At 39.3% G+C, this 17,372-nt stretch overlaps 1 protein-coding gene across 6 annotated transcripts in view; it reads right to left on the reverse strand.

Annotated features, from left to right (window-relative positions):
- The window catches only part of grid2 (glutamate receptor, ionotropic, delta 2), a 560,240-nt gene that overhangs the window by 165,465 nt on the left and 377,403 nt on the right, over nucleotides 1–17,372 (reverse strand). For all 6 annotated transcript variants that reach the window (XR_005207895.1, XR_005207896.1, XM_037778044.1 and 3 more), the window contains 2 exons: nucleotides 14,773–14,934; nucleotides 8,758–8,877 (listed from right to left, as the gene is read on the reverse strand). Coding sequence is in view for 4 of the 6 variants with exons in the window: in XM_037778044.1 (XP_037633972.1) it covers nucleotides 8,758–8,877; nucleotides 14,773–14,934 (282 nt within the window). In the remaining 2 variants the exon portion in view is untranslated. The remainder of the gene's footprint in view (nucleotides 1–8,757; nucleotides 8,878–14,772; nucleotides 14,935–17,372) is intronic.

Raw genomic sequence — 17,372 nt, forward strand, 5'->3', positions numbered from 1 at the left:
TTCTCCGACCAATCTCACGTTCCATCGTCCCCTCACTCGCGAACAAGACCCCGAGATACTTAAACTCCTTCACTTAACAGTGAGTGTTTCTTTGCCAATTGTTTTACTCACCTCAAAACTCTTGTCAGAACTCCCAATTTGTCAACATCCACTCATGAGGACGCACGCAGGCAGGCAGGCACGCACGCACACACGCACGCACGCACGCAGGCACCTCAACCCTTACCCAAACCAAAACCTAATTCCATCCTGAACCCTAAAACCAAGACTTAACCCTCAAACTGGCCTTTGAAGAAGTGAGGATCGGCCAAAACGTCCTCTCTTTCCAAAAATGTCCTCACTCTGTTGGTTAAAAACTTGATTCGGTCCTCACTATGTAGCAAGTATAAGAACACACACACACACACCCCTATCAGGTGAGATGACAGAGAAGGAAAGAAGTAGAGGGGAAAGAATCTGTGAAGCAGGACAAATCAATGACGTCCTCTCTTTCCTCCCTTCCTGCTCCTCAGCTCTTCCCTCCTGTTTCTTTTCCCTTTCCCATCTTCCTTTCACCCATCATGCATCTTTTACTGCATCTCCCCTTTTTCCACTTCCTGCCCCCTCCTTTCTTTCCGCAATCTCCCACCTGGCCTGGAGGTGGGGGAGACATGCTGCATAAAGATACATGCAAATCTACCTAATAGGACGGAAAATTTGAGTGAAATAGCGATCTTTCCCCTTGGAGATATTTTTTCTCTGTCACTATCTTTCCGCCCTTCCCTCTTTGCTTGTTTTCTCCCAGATTTGCTTTCTCGTTCCCTCTAATTTATTTATTTTACTTTACTTCCTCTTAAACTTACTAACTATGTCTCATTTTTCTGACTCACGTAATAATAATATATTTGACTCATCGGTACCTCCTCTCTAACCTCCCTTTCTTGTCTCATCACCCTCTCCATCTCACCCTGCAGGAATTTTTTACATAATTGTGATAATCACTTCCAGTGGTGCTGCCCCTCATCTAACCTCCCCAAAATAGCGCTGGCTAACTTGCCCTTTAGAGCTGCATCCTCACTACTTTGTTCCATGATCAGAGGATGCGTGAGAGGCCTCTGCACACCATCTACATGACGTGCGTATAAAATCTCAACTCATTAAACGCATCATTATGCCCGTTTCATTGTTAGCCACCGTAGCGCATATGATATTATTAGAAGTCTTGATCCTGTCTTTAAGCCTTTAGTATTTTACCTCTGAGTAAACATGGGTAGAGTTTCATTGTTGTATACGAGACAAATCTCGCTATATGTGTATATATAGACAAATCCAGCGACTGCTTTGTGTGTTCCGCGATCTGGTGCCACTGCCATTACTGCGGTGGTAAATCGTAGTAACTCTACTGTCTGCTAACCGTGTTAACTTGCTAAGAACTGCTCAGGTTCTTCCCAAACTCCTAGACATCGTTGTCAAAAGTAACGTTACATAGAAAATAAAGGTAAAAGTAGAAAATTCAACACTTCTTACAATTGCATTCAAACGTGCACGTATTATTGAAAGACGCCAGCGCAGTAATGACGACTTGGTTACTTCCGGTATTTCCCCGGATTCGTGTATAGGAACAACAAGGTATCACTGCTTCGAATGCACTTTTACAGATATGCTTTTACATTGTATCTAATTTGTGTTTAATTTTGGATCTATAAGGAGTGATTTTTAGCCACGTCAGCTGCATGGCTCTAGGGATGTCGTTGATGGTTGGTCGGTCAGTCCTTCACTTTGGTCCAGACTGAAATATCTAAATAACTATTAAATGGATTGATGTGAAACTTTGCACAGACATTCATGGTTGCAACATGATGTATTGCAATGACTCTGGTGAGCCCCTGACTTTTCCTCTGGACCACCATGAGGCTGACATTTGAGGTTTAGAGTTAAACGTCTTGACAGCTACTGAATGAAGCCATGACATTTGGTACAGACTTTCATGTTCCCCTCAGGAAGAATTGTACAGTAATAGCTTTTCATCTTACGTCATCATCAAATCATTTTTTTTATCTGATACTTTGGTGTATCAGCCAATACATGAATACTTATAACTTTCCCATGAGCCTCAGCTGTATTTTCTATTTAGTATTAAATAACAAATGCTAACAGGCTAAACTAAGATCCCAATCCAGTAAAAGCACATACTGTATTACAGACATGTTTGATTTCAACAGCTGATATGTGGATGAGTCCTGGTGTTCTCCTGCATTGTGAGCAGATGCATCTGATAGAGAGCAGCAACAGGATATTAGTCTGTGAGGCAATAACAGGTGAGTGTTTGAGAAGGAACAAAAAAACAGCAGGAAGTTGCTATCCACATGTCTTAGGGTACTGCCAGAGTAATCCAATAAGACAAAAAAAAAATCATGCAAAGACCATCCGTCCATGTCAAAGAAAAGCTCTTAAAAGAATAAATCTCATATCCCTCTGTGACACTAACCATAAGAAATGAAAAGATATTAAAAAAGAAGTTGTATTCTGTAAATTCAATAGAGCTGGAACAAGTTAAATAAAAGATTTATCTCCTTGTTCTGGGATAGCCGCTCACAAAAATCCACTACTATTCTTGCCACGAGGAGACAAACAGATAAGCTTGATTCAGATTTTGCATCCTGAGCCATAGGTTAATACATGTGTCTGTGGAGAATATCTTTTCTCTGTTACATTTTATGAAAAAGGAATATAACAGCTTTGTGTGTCACTGTGGCTTAGCCTTATGAAAGAAACTCTGTCAACAATAATTAACTCAGCAGAACTCAGTTGAAGTGGGTAATGTTCTCTCGGCATGCTTGTGGATTTGCTTTGTTGAAACCCAGTGTTTCTCTATGTTACGCACTGACGGTCACGCAGACTGACATTAATTGTCTTGCAAAGCCAACAGGGTTAGCTTAGCATTACTAAGCATGCCACAATATTTATGCAAATGTGTGTGTGTGCATTCATGGTTTGCGTGCGTTCCCGAGTGAACTGCAGCTACTGTGTGAGTTTGAGTTGGTGGGCACATTAAGCCATTACATAAAAAAAGAAAGTCCTTCAATCGTTCAAAACATGTAATGGAAGAAATGTTTCTTGCATGATGACAGGACTGTGAAGGGGGGCTCCAACGCCCCACGATTCTCTCTGAAGTCACTTAGCGTAATTCACCACATATGTCACATGAGAGACTGGAGATGATAATTGAAGGTGACCTCAATTTAAGAACACTGCAGTTTGCAGGCCATTGATTCTTGTAAAGAGGGAGAATATTTCAGCCTCTCTTCCAAAAGATGGAGAATATGTGCTGAGAGAGAAAAGAGAGCATGAGCATGTATGAGAGAGTAACAGTGTAATGATTGTGACTCTATAATGACCTGTGCTGCCGGTTCTATCTCTTGTACGGCATCTACAAGGATTAGGTCATCTATCTCCTTTCTAGCTCTTCCCTCTGCTTCATTTTTACCTTTCTTCAGCCTTTCCTTTCTAGCAATCTAGCAACGTATCAGTCGTTCCCCATCCACTCATCACCTCCCCCTCCCTATCCTCCCCTTTCTCCCCGCTTAGCCACAACCCTTTTTTTTATTGTGCTGGCTCTAAAGTATAAATCTGATCGGCCATTTTTCCTCTCTGAAGTCATTTAAGATGTCGCAGATAGCTAACGAAGCAATTACACATAGCAGACTTGTCGCCTCTATATAACAGAGCAGTGGAGCCTGGCATGCCTGTAGATGTATAGAGAGAGAGAGAGATACAGGCTTCCATGTATAGCCACTGAGGGTAATGGAGCAGAAAGCCAATTTTACCACAGCGTCGCATTAATAATTATGACGATCGGAGGTGTCTGCTATTATCATTATCACTTGACAACTGTATGCATATGTGAGAAGTATGATGGGGATAAATGTCATGACAAAGGATTGCGGATTGAAAAAGGTGACAGCAGCATTGGGGAGATTCATAAAATGGCAGGCAGGATGAGGGAGGGAAAGGAACTGAAAAGATGAAGAGGGAAGGGAGTTGGGGAGATAGAGAGAGGTCCTCAGACGAATAACTTAATTAAGGTACGACAGGAAAACAAAAAAATTGCTAGACTGTGTGTCTGTCATTAGTGAGACTCTCAGCAGGGATGAGAAAAAAGACTGAACAGTGAGGGAGGATTGGAATGAAAGATCAGGTTAAGTGGTATTCTCAACAGAATGTAGAGTTAATACCATAATTAAGGGAGTCTTCATATACGATGTAATGGTGTGAGCAGGCAGACACACACTCACTTAATATCTCAATATACTGTACCAGTGGTTGCAATGTAGTTGGGCTCATTGGGGCCTGTTGTCTATAATTCAGAATCTTTATTGCAGATGCTGAATGGCTCGCCTTTATAAAATACATGGGTTTGCACCCATTATCCATACTTTTTACAAGACACATCAGTGTCCTGAAAGCAGTCGGGTACAAGAGAAATACATTTCACTTCATATGTTATGAAAGTTAATGCACATGGTGTGGGCGGAGAGAGAGAGAGAGAGAGAGAGAGAGAGAGAGAGAGAGAGAGAGAGAGAGAGAGAGAGAGAGAGAGAGAGAGAGAGAAATGATCTATAATTTATTCAGAAAAAACAACCAGTGTTAATTTATTTAATTTGGTTCAAGGGGTTAGACATGCTTCTTCTAGGGAAATTCATTGTCAGTGTCCCCAACTGTTAACGCATAAAATTACCGCAGGGCAAAGGCTAAATAATAGAACGAAGGTTGCTTCAAGGAAGGCTTGCAAATGCTAAGGATCAAATATTTAACAGATAAGCCTTCTAACATGAGACCGAAGGGAATGTTAAATACATGGAAAACGTTAAAATGTTGTAATACTGAACAGAACACTTAAATTAAGGGATATTTCCAAGAGAATTCCGACAAGGAGATGTATGATGAAGTTAATACGGTAGTTGCTAAAATGATTATCCCTTGTCTGTGTTTGATTGAAATACAACTGCTACCCAATATATCAAATTGAGAAACTTTGCCTGCAATCTGTAGAATTGAAGAAAAGAAATGACTGCCTGTTCTTTCTTTTGGTGGCTGATGTTACTCTGCCATTATTAACATTTCTAAACTGAATTGAGAAATGTATTTCTGACAGCTGCCTACACCAGTGGCTGCTATTGTAAAAAAACAAACATTGCATAGCAACGTGAAATACATCACCACCACCCCAGTTTCAATCCATGTTATTAATTCAAATGTTTGCTGCTGCTGCTGCTTAAACTAAATGTGATTGCAAGCTGATTCACAAAGTACTAGTTAATCTAATTATCTGTGATACACCAGGCTTTTACAAATAGATATAACTAGGGCTGTCAAAGTTAACGCGATAATAACGTGTTAATGCAAATTTGTTTTAACACCACTAATTTCTTTAACGCATTAACGCAACCTGCAATTGCTTTTGTAGCGGGCTCAGTTTTAAAGCTAGAGTGAAGATACTGGCATCATATGAAACTAGAAAACCTAAGGATTAGATTAGTACGGACCATGTCATACCAGCTTGTCGCAATGCAGGCTAAATAACGCTCCAAACCTGCGCTAAATTTTCAAAGGGGTCCCTTGACCTCTGACCTCAAGATATGTGAATGAAAATGGGTTCTATGGGTACCCACGAGTCTCCCCTTTACAGACATGCCCCACTTTATGATAATCACATGCAGATTGGGGCAAGTCATAGTCAAGTCAGCACACTGACACACTGACAGCTGTTGTTGCCTGTTGGGCTGCAGTTTGCCATGTTATGATCTGAGGATATTTTTTATGCTAAATGCAGTACCTGTGAGGGTTTCTGGACAATATCTGTCATTGTTTTGTGTTGTTAATTGATTACCACTATTAAATATATACATATATTTGCATAAAGCAAGCATATTTGCCCACTCCCTTGTTGATAAGAGTATTAAATACTTGACAAATCTCCCCTTAAGGTACATTTTGAACAGATAAAAAATGTGTGATTAATTTGCGAGTAATCACGATTAAATATTTGAATCGATTGACAGCCCTAGTTATAATCTATTCCGTATGTTGGCAGATGTGTTCAGGTAACACTGAGTAAAAATTGTATTCATTGGCTCCATTTACTGTGGTCCTAGTGGTATTTTATGCTTTTGTCTGTTCTGATTGAGAAGAAAAGCTGCTTTGAGCAGAACAGACACACCAAGGTTAATTCCATTTTCCTAAATAATAAACTATAAAAGGATATTTCCATTTTTTTTTCTTTTTTCATCATGTCAAATGATTGGGATGGTATGTAGAGAGGAAACACTATCGGATGGGGATATTTGAATGCATTATAATAAAAACCTATCTTCCCTTGACAGTGGTGATTCTCACAGTATAATTGACCTGAGAATTAAGTATTGTCACTCTTGCCATCATTACATAAAGAAAGACGTTAACCCAGGGTGAGAGAGACGGGGTTGCTTTACATAATAATCAGTTTACATTGAGGTCTAGAAGAAATAATTTCATATACACAACAGTTCTTGTCAGTTACACATATGAACGCATATAATGGAATGAAATTTTCTACTGCCATCCCAGGGTTTTAATTTCCTTTCATCAACACATACTGGGCTTTTCTACTTGGTGGTGGTCAGAGCCATTTTCACTAACCTTTTCTCCACCCTGACATATATCTGCCAATCTTTTATTGCTCGCTAGATGCTCTGTATGAACACCATTTAAGAGTGCTACAACATTCAGTACGGCACGATTCAGCTACAAGAGAGTTAATATGCAGGCACTCTGAGAGGAATATGAGCCTCTCTTTAGTCATTTGATTCCATGTATGAATTTAATTGAATCCCAAAGACAGACCAACAAATGTTCAGAGTATTAAGGGAGACTGTGGCAGGAATACTGTATAACAAGTGCCTTAATTCCCTCAGAAGTAATTATGCTCTCTGATTAGGGAATTGTGCCTAAATGTAATTATGCTGTGCTTTAAAGATTAATTTTGTCTGTGGTAGCATGCTGCGTTATGTTGGTGTCTCACCACATTATCCATAATCACAGCTCACCATCTCAACTGTTATCTGTAAAGAGATCTCTCCGGTAGGGAGGACAGAGTACACACACTGTATGTGTGTGTGTGTGTGTGTGTGTGTGTGTGTGTGTGTGTGTAATGTCTATGTCCAGTAGAATCTTATGAGGGATTTTAAATTGCAAGTGTGGGTCTCATTATATTAACCTTACTGTTTTCAAAAGGTACAAAAAAAAGGAAAGATAAAGTTAAGACAAGTATAAAAAAATGTTTGTGCATGAGGCCAATTGAGTAGTCAGCGACATCAGTAGGGCCTTGTCTGATCCCAGCGCATCAGGAATGTTTAAACAAGACTCGGTGAAAACAAGTATATGGCTGGACCGTATACGGTCAGTCTGTGCATTTGTGGCTAAATTGGTATAAAAATAGTCAGTGGTCATGTAATATCATGTTAAATCCAGCACTACATGTCGACCAGGTCTGGCGAGGACACTAGGGGACGCGCTGCTCCACTCAACTGGCCCTTGAAGCGGTGATGTACCGTATCGTAGAATGCATCTGATCGGTCCCTGGTTTTCTGCTTGCCGTTTCAAACAGGAAACAACATGGCGGCCTGCTCGTAAACTTTCTGTTATTCTGTCTAAACAATCTACCAAAATCTACTTCTGAAAACATTTTAAGCGAGAAATAGGCAATGCCACAGCTTAATCTCGTTAATTTTAAAACTAGATTGCCTAGTTTGACAGCTTGGTCCAAGTTTTGTGAGCCGGATGCGTTGCGCTGGACGGGCTCATTTGCATAAAGGACTGTTCCCCGCCATTTCATTTTGACAGAGCCACGGCCGACTTCATCACTCTGTCAGTCACTCAGTGACAGACTTTTGCGTTTGTAGGGCTGGCCTGCGGTCCAGCCGAAAACTAAAACTGTCTATACGTTCCTTTGTCAAAAATACATTGATATATTAAGTATGCTTATCCAAACATACATTTAAAAGCATACAATAAGAGTATGTCATGATCTGTGTCCAACAATATAAACATAATAAATATAATGACAGATGACTGTCATTAAGAGTAACTGAATATATTTATACAAAAACTGCAGACACATATGTACCCATGCCTGCATATGCACACATACATTAAAACACACAGAATCAATAAACAAACAGTGTTACGAATATGTGTGTGCGTGCCCGTGAGGGGAAGGGATGTTTTTCAGAAGGCCTGATAAAATTCATTATGCATGTGGCATCATTACCAAATACCACTTGAAAATGCTTCTAATTAATCCAATTAACACCAGGCTTTATTGAAGGGGAGGTGAGTTGTTGGGCTGATGCTGCACTCAAAACATAAAAAAAATAAACATGCAACCAAACACAGGAAAAGCGACTGTGACTTCAAAGAGATACAAATGTAAAGACACTTTAACTGCTTCTTTGCATTTGTTATACTACAATTATAAAAAGGTTTAGAGAAAATCCAGAAAAATCCATAAGTAAATACAGAAAGGTAGCAGGGCTGTACTCTGCTACACAGGGGTGACAGCCACAAGGAAAGAACTGCCTGAATAAATATGAGATGAAAATAATGTAGAGAGCAGGTGCAGTGAAATTCCCCTGCAAATCCAGGAATTATGTAAATCCACTCCAAGCGTTAGAGCAGAAATTATTCCGCCTTCGCCCACAGTAGCACTCCACACACAGGGGCTCTGTTTTAACTACTTACCCTACTGACTCCTCGTCCCCTGTCTTCTCCATAACTTGTTCCCAGGATTTCAAAGAAGATGTTGGGGTTGCTGCCGTTGTCAGTGAACTCCAGGAAACTGGTGAGGCCGCTCACTCCGAACTGCAAGGACAAGATGGAACCATTTTATTTGATTATTGATTTATTTTACTGTTACTGTTGTTTGGTAAAATTGATCACTGGCTAGTGGTCATCACAGTCGTTATTGTCGTCATGATTTATATCACTATAATCATGCCAGTTCTCATCAATGGTTACATATAATAGATCTCATCAATAATTCTCCATGTAAAAGTTGACATTAAATTACATTTTTATCTTTACTAAATATCACCATTGATAACTGCTCACAGTGAAGCAGAGACATGAATCTTCTGCCCGTCCCTAATGAAATGATTATATCTCATCAGTTTTTGGTTGCTATAGACTAAAATATGTGTGATTTTGCACGTGTGCACATGTGTGCATACTATTTGCGTGTCCAAGACAAGAAAGGTTTTGGGGAATATGTTTGGCCCTCGGTGGAAAAATCACACTAAAGATTTGTTGCAATGTTGTTAAAAAGTGAGCAGTCGACATAACGCAGAGGTGTGTGTAATAAGTACTTGGCTGATGAAAAATAGTGCGTGTTGGAATTTGCACTTGGGGCGTAAAATGTCCTGTGCGGAAAGGTAGACTTACTCACATATACGCAACACACACACAGTGTCGGTCCCCAACCTTTGCCCTGCCTCTGTGGTAGTGTGACCTGTCAGTGCAAGTGACACTGTGCTTCAGGGAAGGAGAGGTGTTATACTCCTTAATATGATTCATACTCTGTGTATGTGTATGTGTATGTGTATGTGTGTGTGTGTGTGTGTGTGTGTGGTTGCTCCGGTGTTTATGAAACATGGATTCATGTGGGTTGGTTTGAGCTATGATGCAAGCATGCACGCATAAATATACACGTGCATAATGTGTTTATGCCTAATCAATTGGACACTTGCATAGACACCCACACCCCGTATATCAGCTAATTACATGTTTTCATAGGATTTAAAGTTGCATCTTAGCCTCATGTGTAACACCTTCAAATCAGTATATTTATTCAGATATATCTGTGTGGGTACATCTCTGTGTTATGTTCTTAAACACACATGCATGTGGATGTATGTTTGTATGTGTACATGTGTCTTAGGCTGCATTCACATTAGATCTGGCGGTGTGGCGAAAACGCAAGTCTTTCCATTCATTTTGAATGGAGGGAGTACATTTGGGCATGGAGGAAACAAAAATGCAGCAGCATGCGACGGAAAAGTAGAACTTTTTAGAGATGCAAACCGACATCACGCTGCGGTGGACAATTACGTAACCGACGATCCAGAGCTGTACAACCCAGCCAAGAGGGGACAAAAGAAGTTAATCGTCGCAGTTAATGGGCCATTAAAGTGACTCACCACACCGCCGCACAACCCTGCAGCAAATAGCTACAATGCCCGACCTGGTGTGAATGCAGCCTTAGTGCACATGTGTTGCAGATGTGTATAGAAATAAGAGAGGGGGGATGGTTGCATTAGTATCTACTTTACGAGTATATCAATGATATAGTTCATAAATGATGTCAATGTGCCAGTTGGTTTATTAATCTACACTGACACACCAGTATGCTGTTACCATATTTAATTATTTTATTCCCCTGGGTCGATCACATGCTGACAGCCCCCCCGCTCCAATAAAGTACAAGTTTATTTGCTTCCTTGCAATCTGGGCAGGGGTGAAACCCGCTCGGATACTGTTCACTGCCTTTCATAATTATTCACTTAATTAATGTTGGCAGCTCTGTATTGGAACAACAATTATCTTTCTTTTAATTGCACCTGATACAAAGAACACGCCAGCGGGCTCATGAGACTGAATAAAAATTAGAGGAATAAATAAGAAAGAAGGAAGAATTGAAAAGTGTTTTTTGATGTTTAAAAGCTTCTTAAAAATAAGATGAAAGTGGAGAAGTCTGTTTTATAATAAAAGCGATAATAAATCTGGAAGAGTTCCCTTTTGAGACAATAAAAAATGTATTAACTTATCTTAAGCTTGGACTTTGAAACAGCCTCATGGGCTCTGGCTGAAGATCTTGGGCTGCATCGCAGGACTTACTGTGCCATAAAGAGCGATCAATACAATTTAAACATGAGTCCTAAACCTCAACTGCTTGAGTCACTGAGGCCTTGTCCACACGTACACAGGTATTTTTGGATGCGTTTTGGCCTTTTGTCCGCGCCCAAACGGTGTTTTAGGTCACTCAAAATGGAGCTTTTGTGAAACTCCGGCCAGGGTGAAGATTTTCAGAAACAAAAGTGTTGATGTATAGACAGTGAATACAGAGAGGGATTATGGCTTGTAATGTCAGAGTGTGCACCGTTATCTCCTTTGTGAGGCGTCACTAATGAGGCGACATGCTGTGCAACGGCGGCATAAATATACTCATGTATGTCGGACGTGGCCAAATAACCTTGGTAACAGGACTTTTTACATGTTTACACATAAACGTAAAGCTATTCTTACTCTATATTGAGAAAGAGATACATCAATGCACTACGGAGGTCACTGCTACTTATCCAATTTAACACTCCCACAACACAGACCACGTCGCTGGTGTGTGTGTGCGTATATGTGTGTGTGTGTGTGTGTGTGTGTGTGTGTGTGTGTGTGTCCCAACCGGCCCACTGGCCTTGACAGCGTTTCAATTGTGTTTTTGCATTTTTGTCTGGACAGAGCTATTTTTAAAACCGTGCATGTGTGGATGGGATTTTTTGAGAACGAAGGATGAAAAACACCATTTACAAAAATACCTGTGTACATGTGGACACTCAAAAGGTGGATATAGCAGCAAAATGACAGGGTAGTGACATGTAGTCTACCGACAGCTCAAACACAACACACACTTGAGTGTAACAGCAGTTTCACCTGCTGCATTTTCCACTGTGAATTTGTCAATGAACACCAAACAGCAACATCAATAGAGCTCCTCATCAACAGCCCCAAATGAGTATTTATCATTACCATAATGGCCCCACATACCAAAATGCTGATTAAACACACAGGCACGCACAGTGAGTAAAGCACACTGCTGATAGACTGTAAAATGGAACTGATGCCAGGCTGCTGAACTCAACTCTATTACTGCTTAGGGCTCTTTAACACAGCTCTGTTGAGACAGCCATCAGGGTTGGTTTAACAGCCGGGGCTGCTGATGAAAGTGTTGCCAAACCCCAGCCCGATCTCAAGGTGAAATGCAGAGATAGATATGAAAGCCATTGCGCCGCATTTATTATTGTCAGACACTAATCCTAAATTAGCATTTCACTTGGCTTCATCATTCAGTCAAACTGCCATCCCTGGAGTAGTTTTTTATTGATATCAAAACAGAGGGCATTGATCCAATTGGATTTAACAGTGATGAAAGTGTTGCCAAACCCCAGACTGAACTCAAGGTGAAATGCAGAGATTCATAAAATCACAGCTGCAGGATGAAATCCTCTATCTCCCAAAAGTCAACTGTTCAGGAACTGAGCAAAACTTGCTGATTGATGCATGTGCTTTTTTTTTTAAGGTATGCGATCATTTGAATTCATGAGCACTTGGGTCATGAAGTCTCCTGAGCTCAGACAGGAAGTTGGAAACTTTCAGTCGAAGTAATGAACAAAAATTGGATTTCCATGTGATAAGAACAATACAAGAATGCCAGACTTATTTAAAGCCTCCTCCATGTCATTGTCCATCCCTGGAGGGGATTTTAGTTATACCAAGTGATGACAATGAATTTAGCAGTGACTGCGTCTTGCTGTTTCAACTAGTATCTCAGCCAAGGAACAATAGCGCCTGGTCTCCAAAATTCCACGTAATGAGCACAATGTCTTGAAATGCAAATACATGCTCCCTAAATGAAAAGTGCTAGAAAATATGTTTCTTTTTTCCCCACCGCCAAAACACATGAGACATCTAAAAATAGGAAGCAATCTGAAATTGAACTTGCACGTTGTAAATGGGTTAGGGGATGAGAATATGCATAGTTGCTTTTTCAACTGTAGTAATCAAGACTCAGCTCCACACTCACACAAAGATCTTTTCTGTGAGTATATGTTTGGCAGATACAGTAGATTGAGGACACTTTTTAGAATAGCTTGTTTTTCTTTTTTTTGAAACCATTTTCAAACTGGCACTCACTCACCTACAAGCATCACACAGCGGTGGAGCACCGCGGGAGGCTGATGAAACAGATGGACAGTCCACAAATGGAGATTAAAGTCACGTGACTTTGGGTGATTGAGATATTAACAACAAATATTCAGTTTATCAGGGAATGGTTGTATAGTGTAAATCAGATTGCACTGATCGCTTATACGGTTTCTTTTAGTTTTAAAATAAGACTCATTGTCACATATTTCTTTACACAGTGTATGCTGGTTTAGCAATGCCGTGGTCTGATAACTTTTTTTTTTTAAAACCATATAAAATGTTTAGGAACACAATATATGAACTGTGAAAATGAATTATACTGTTGGATTAGTTTATGTAATATAATTTTAAGTTATATCTGAGTTGAATTTTGTCAATCTGAGGTTATTATAGAACAGAATTGAGAGAGATGTTCACTCCGTGCCTGTGAGTCTCTGTTCATGGAATTAATCGGTGCAGTAACTGGGTTTTATTATCATCCACAACAATCTCCAATTAAACAAGGCTGACAATGTGAGGAAATACATAACAGGCAGAATGTTGACAATTGAGCACAGCTGTTTAAAATATAAGCCTGCCTTTTTAAATCAGCTCATGCTCTAGATTTGGGGGTACATAGCGAGAACTGAGGATGCCTGCCTCTGGGAACAGGACTTTACCTCTGTGCCTGCGTGTGTGTGTGTGTGTGTGTGTGCCAAATAGTGTTGTCACAATACCAAAATTCTGACTTCGATACAATACCCTGACTAAATATCTCGATACAGATACTGAAACAATACCAAGTCAAAAATCTAAAACATCAGGAAAAGTAATGCAATAATAAATGACAGAACATGGAACTTAAAATTATTTTTTTATTAATTAAAAATGTTTAAATGTAAAAATGTATTCATTAAAAAAAATGAAGTAATCTGATGTCCCCTTTACTTAAGTTTATGTGATTTCTTTGATAGTTAATTTTATATTTGCATTATGTTTTGATAATGCACACATATTTACATTCAATCTGTATTCTTATTTCTATTTTTGTTATAAATTATTTATTATTTTTATATAAATAAATTATTTGATATAAATTATTTTAGAATAAAAAATATATATATATAATGGAACAAATGTAATATACCCCGGGATAAATAAAGTATCTCTGGTTCTGATACCACTTATTAAACAGCATTTAATAAGGCTTTTATTTGTAAAACAGTAACAGTTGAGGTGGAGAGTTGTATTGCAGCACAGAAGACGACAAGAGGTTCCAAAACAAAAACCCACAAAATAATAATATTATAATAATAAATTCAGATGAAGTTCTTTGAGAAGTTGATGAGAGAAAAGCTGCTAAAATCAGGAAGACACACGGTAAAATAATACTTAAACACGTGTTCTTTGGTGGATTATGTGTTTGCCGAATTACAGGAGATGCTTGGACAGATTCAGAAAAGATGGTGAATCTAATGTTATCGGTACATTTGATCGGTAATTAGAGCCGCGCTGTTATTTCCTTGTTTTTTTTAAGGGAGTTCTGCTGATATAGAGACACCAGCTCAGAGCGGGACTGTGCAGCCGCTGAGAGATTCATGACCTGCTTTAATCTTCTTTACAACTTCACCTGTTGACTCCATCCTTCTAGTTATCACTACAGTTATAGTTAAAGTTATAAGTGCCTGCTCCCGCGGGATCCCAATCCTAATGCCATCCTCTAAAGCAAACACTGTCATTCTTAAAGTATACACTGCAGGACTGGAGGGGGAATGTGTGTGTGTTTCCTCTGCACTCCCATACCTTTTTGATAGTATCCAGCATGCTCTTGCCTCCCTGCCACGGTTTGGAGGTCTTCCTGATGCAGCTCAGACTGGCCATGCTGTGCCACTTCCTATCCTCCAGCTTTCTGTGGAAGGTGTTGGCCAGCAGCAACACAGTATCATAAATGTAGCGGTTGCTGATCTGTAGAAGAAGAAAGACAGAAATAAATAAAAGGCATACATTAAGACAGAAAATGAGTAAAAGGATAAATGCACATATTTTACTGTAAAAGTAAATTGACATTAAGCATTTAAGTTTATCATTTATTCAAGTATTATGTTACTTTGTATGTATTTGCAAATACATGTGTAGGGAAGAATTCTCATAGTCACAGCTCGTGATTAGCTTATGGTTCTTGTTTACTCATTTCTTATGTGTATGTGTGTTTGTGGGATTATACTGTGTGTCAACCTTAGGAACAGGATGCAAAGGCTAAGGTCAGAGAGAGGGCATAAGTATCATCCATATTTTAGACAAAGGCAAGTACTGTACTTAATGTATCATGAGCTATAGGACAAAGTAGAGCTTATTGCACATCAGATATAGAGCAGAATGGTGTATAAGCAGCACAGGTGCTAATCGTGTGGTTTCTTTGTCTCAGAGTGCTATAAAAATACACTACAATCAATTGTCAACAACAGCTGCAAGTCCAATCGGACACAGGTGCCGACAGGCAGTGCACAGAAGCAATGCACAGGGTGTATAGAAGCGTTTCTTTTTTTTTTTTGGTCATCATCATCATCATTAACAACATCAACAACGTCATAAATATCATCATCATGAATATCCTAATCAACATCAACAACATCCTCAATATCAATATCATCGTCATCCAAATCATCAATAGCATCAATGTCACTAGGATGCGATTCGTGGTCTCTCCTATTTGTAATACAATATAATTGTTTTACTTTAAACCCAATAGTGTTTTGTTCATTATTTTGTGTATGTTTGAGTGCTTACAGGTAATTTCCATGACAATGCTCTGTAGGGGACTTGCTCACATTGCTGTGCTACAATTTGTAACAAGAATCTGACGTCCAAATGACCAATGCCATGCTTGCATGTGCTTCAGCTTGGGAGTCTAGTTTTTGTTTCTCCTTTGGTTATGAAGCTGATGGACAATACAGGCCTGCAGATATTAGTAGTAAGTATGCAATCGGCCAAACCCTTTCATGCTGAAATGCTATAAAAGTTACATGCTTTCCCTTCTCTATCTGCCTGTCAGTATGTTTCCTGCAGATGCGGTGCATGACATTCACCCGTCTCTTTTTTAGTTCAACTTTGCACATACCTACAGACACACACTCACACACAGAAGAAAAGCTTGAAGGATGACATTAATTAAAATGTATTGATAGGTCCTTGGCGCAACAGAATAAAACAGAGGGAGAGTGGGGGGATAAGGAGAAGAGTTTATTCAGTGATCTATCGTTATGTGATTTACCAGGCCCCCTGTCTCTGTGTTTATGAGAATATAATAAACACATTGACTACAACAGGCATGATTCTACACACACAGACAAAGCAAATTTTGCTCTTAATGTCAAATGTTAAAGTAAATATTTCAGTGAATAAGACTGTAATAATGATGAATCGCATGCTGCACATTTGTATGTTTAAATGTACACCTATAATAGAGTGCTACAGGGATGTTTTATGTTTGTAGGTCAACTCTATGACTCTATTAAGTCTTAATTAAGGTAATAATGTCAGTATAGAAAAAAAATATGTTACATTTAATATCTTCTTCTGATGCCCCTTACTTGATTGGAGTAAGGTCATGATAAACGTATGAAAAACCCTGTTATGAAACCAAGGAGTCACTTCAGCCTTTGGTATGTCAACCCTTTTCTCATGTTAATTTTGGCCTTTTCATCCTGTGCAGGTTACAAGAAACAGCAACCTTGAATGTAGATGTTATGCGGTATTTACAAAGTTAAAAACATATTTCAGGGTTGTGGTTACGGTCGCATGATTAAATAAGTCCATGTAAACAAGGTTATTAGAGAGAAACGTCAATAATTCACACCATGTAACCATTCTAATCAAGATATTGCCTTATGCAAATAACTCCCAGTAACCATGGAATCAAAATGCAATACATCATAAATGAGTGGAGTCTAAGGTCTGGCTCTTAAGGTGTGGGACTATCCTGCTCATTAAGAATGAAAAACTTTTTGGATATTTTTCAAACAGCAGAGATGTAGACTCAAACAGCTGAATTTAATTCCAGGCTAAAAGACGAATTCAGTACACGTACAGTACACTCCACTATGTCTGAAAAATATTGCTTGTTCAGTCTATCACTCACCATCCAGCATGCTATTCTAAAATGTAAGGGAACCAAGTGGGAACGTGGCCATGTCAAGGTTTTCCATCGTTTTAAAAATTGATATATAAGAGATGATGAGATGACAAAATGTATGTGCCTTGTTACTTGTCAAATAGTTTACTGGCAGACAGACAGAACAAAAGAAAAAACTATAGTGACTTTTCCCTCACTTCTTTCCAAGTATCCTCGCTCTCACAGTTTTGTCTTCCGCTTCCTGTCTTTGTCCATCTATCATTCTGTCTCT

The sequence above is a fragment of the Sebastes umbrosus genome, chromosome 8, assembly GCF_015220745.1.
Source record: "Sebastes umbrosus isolate fSebUmb1 chromosome 8, fSebUmb1.pri, whole genome shotgun sequence".
NCBI lineage: Eukaryota > Metazoa > Chordata > Actinopteri > Perciformes > Sebastidae > Sebastes > Sebastes umbrosus.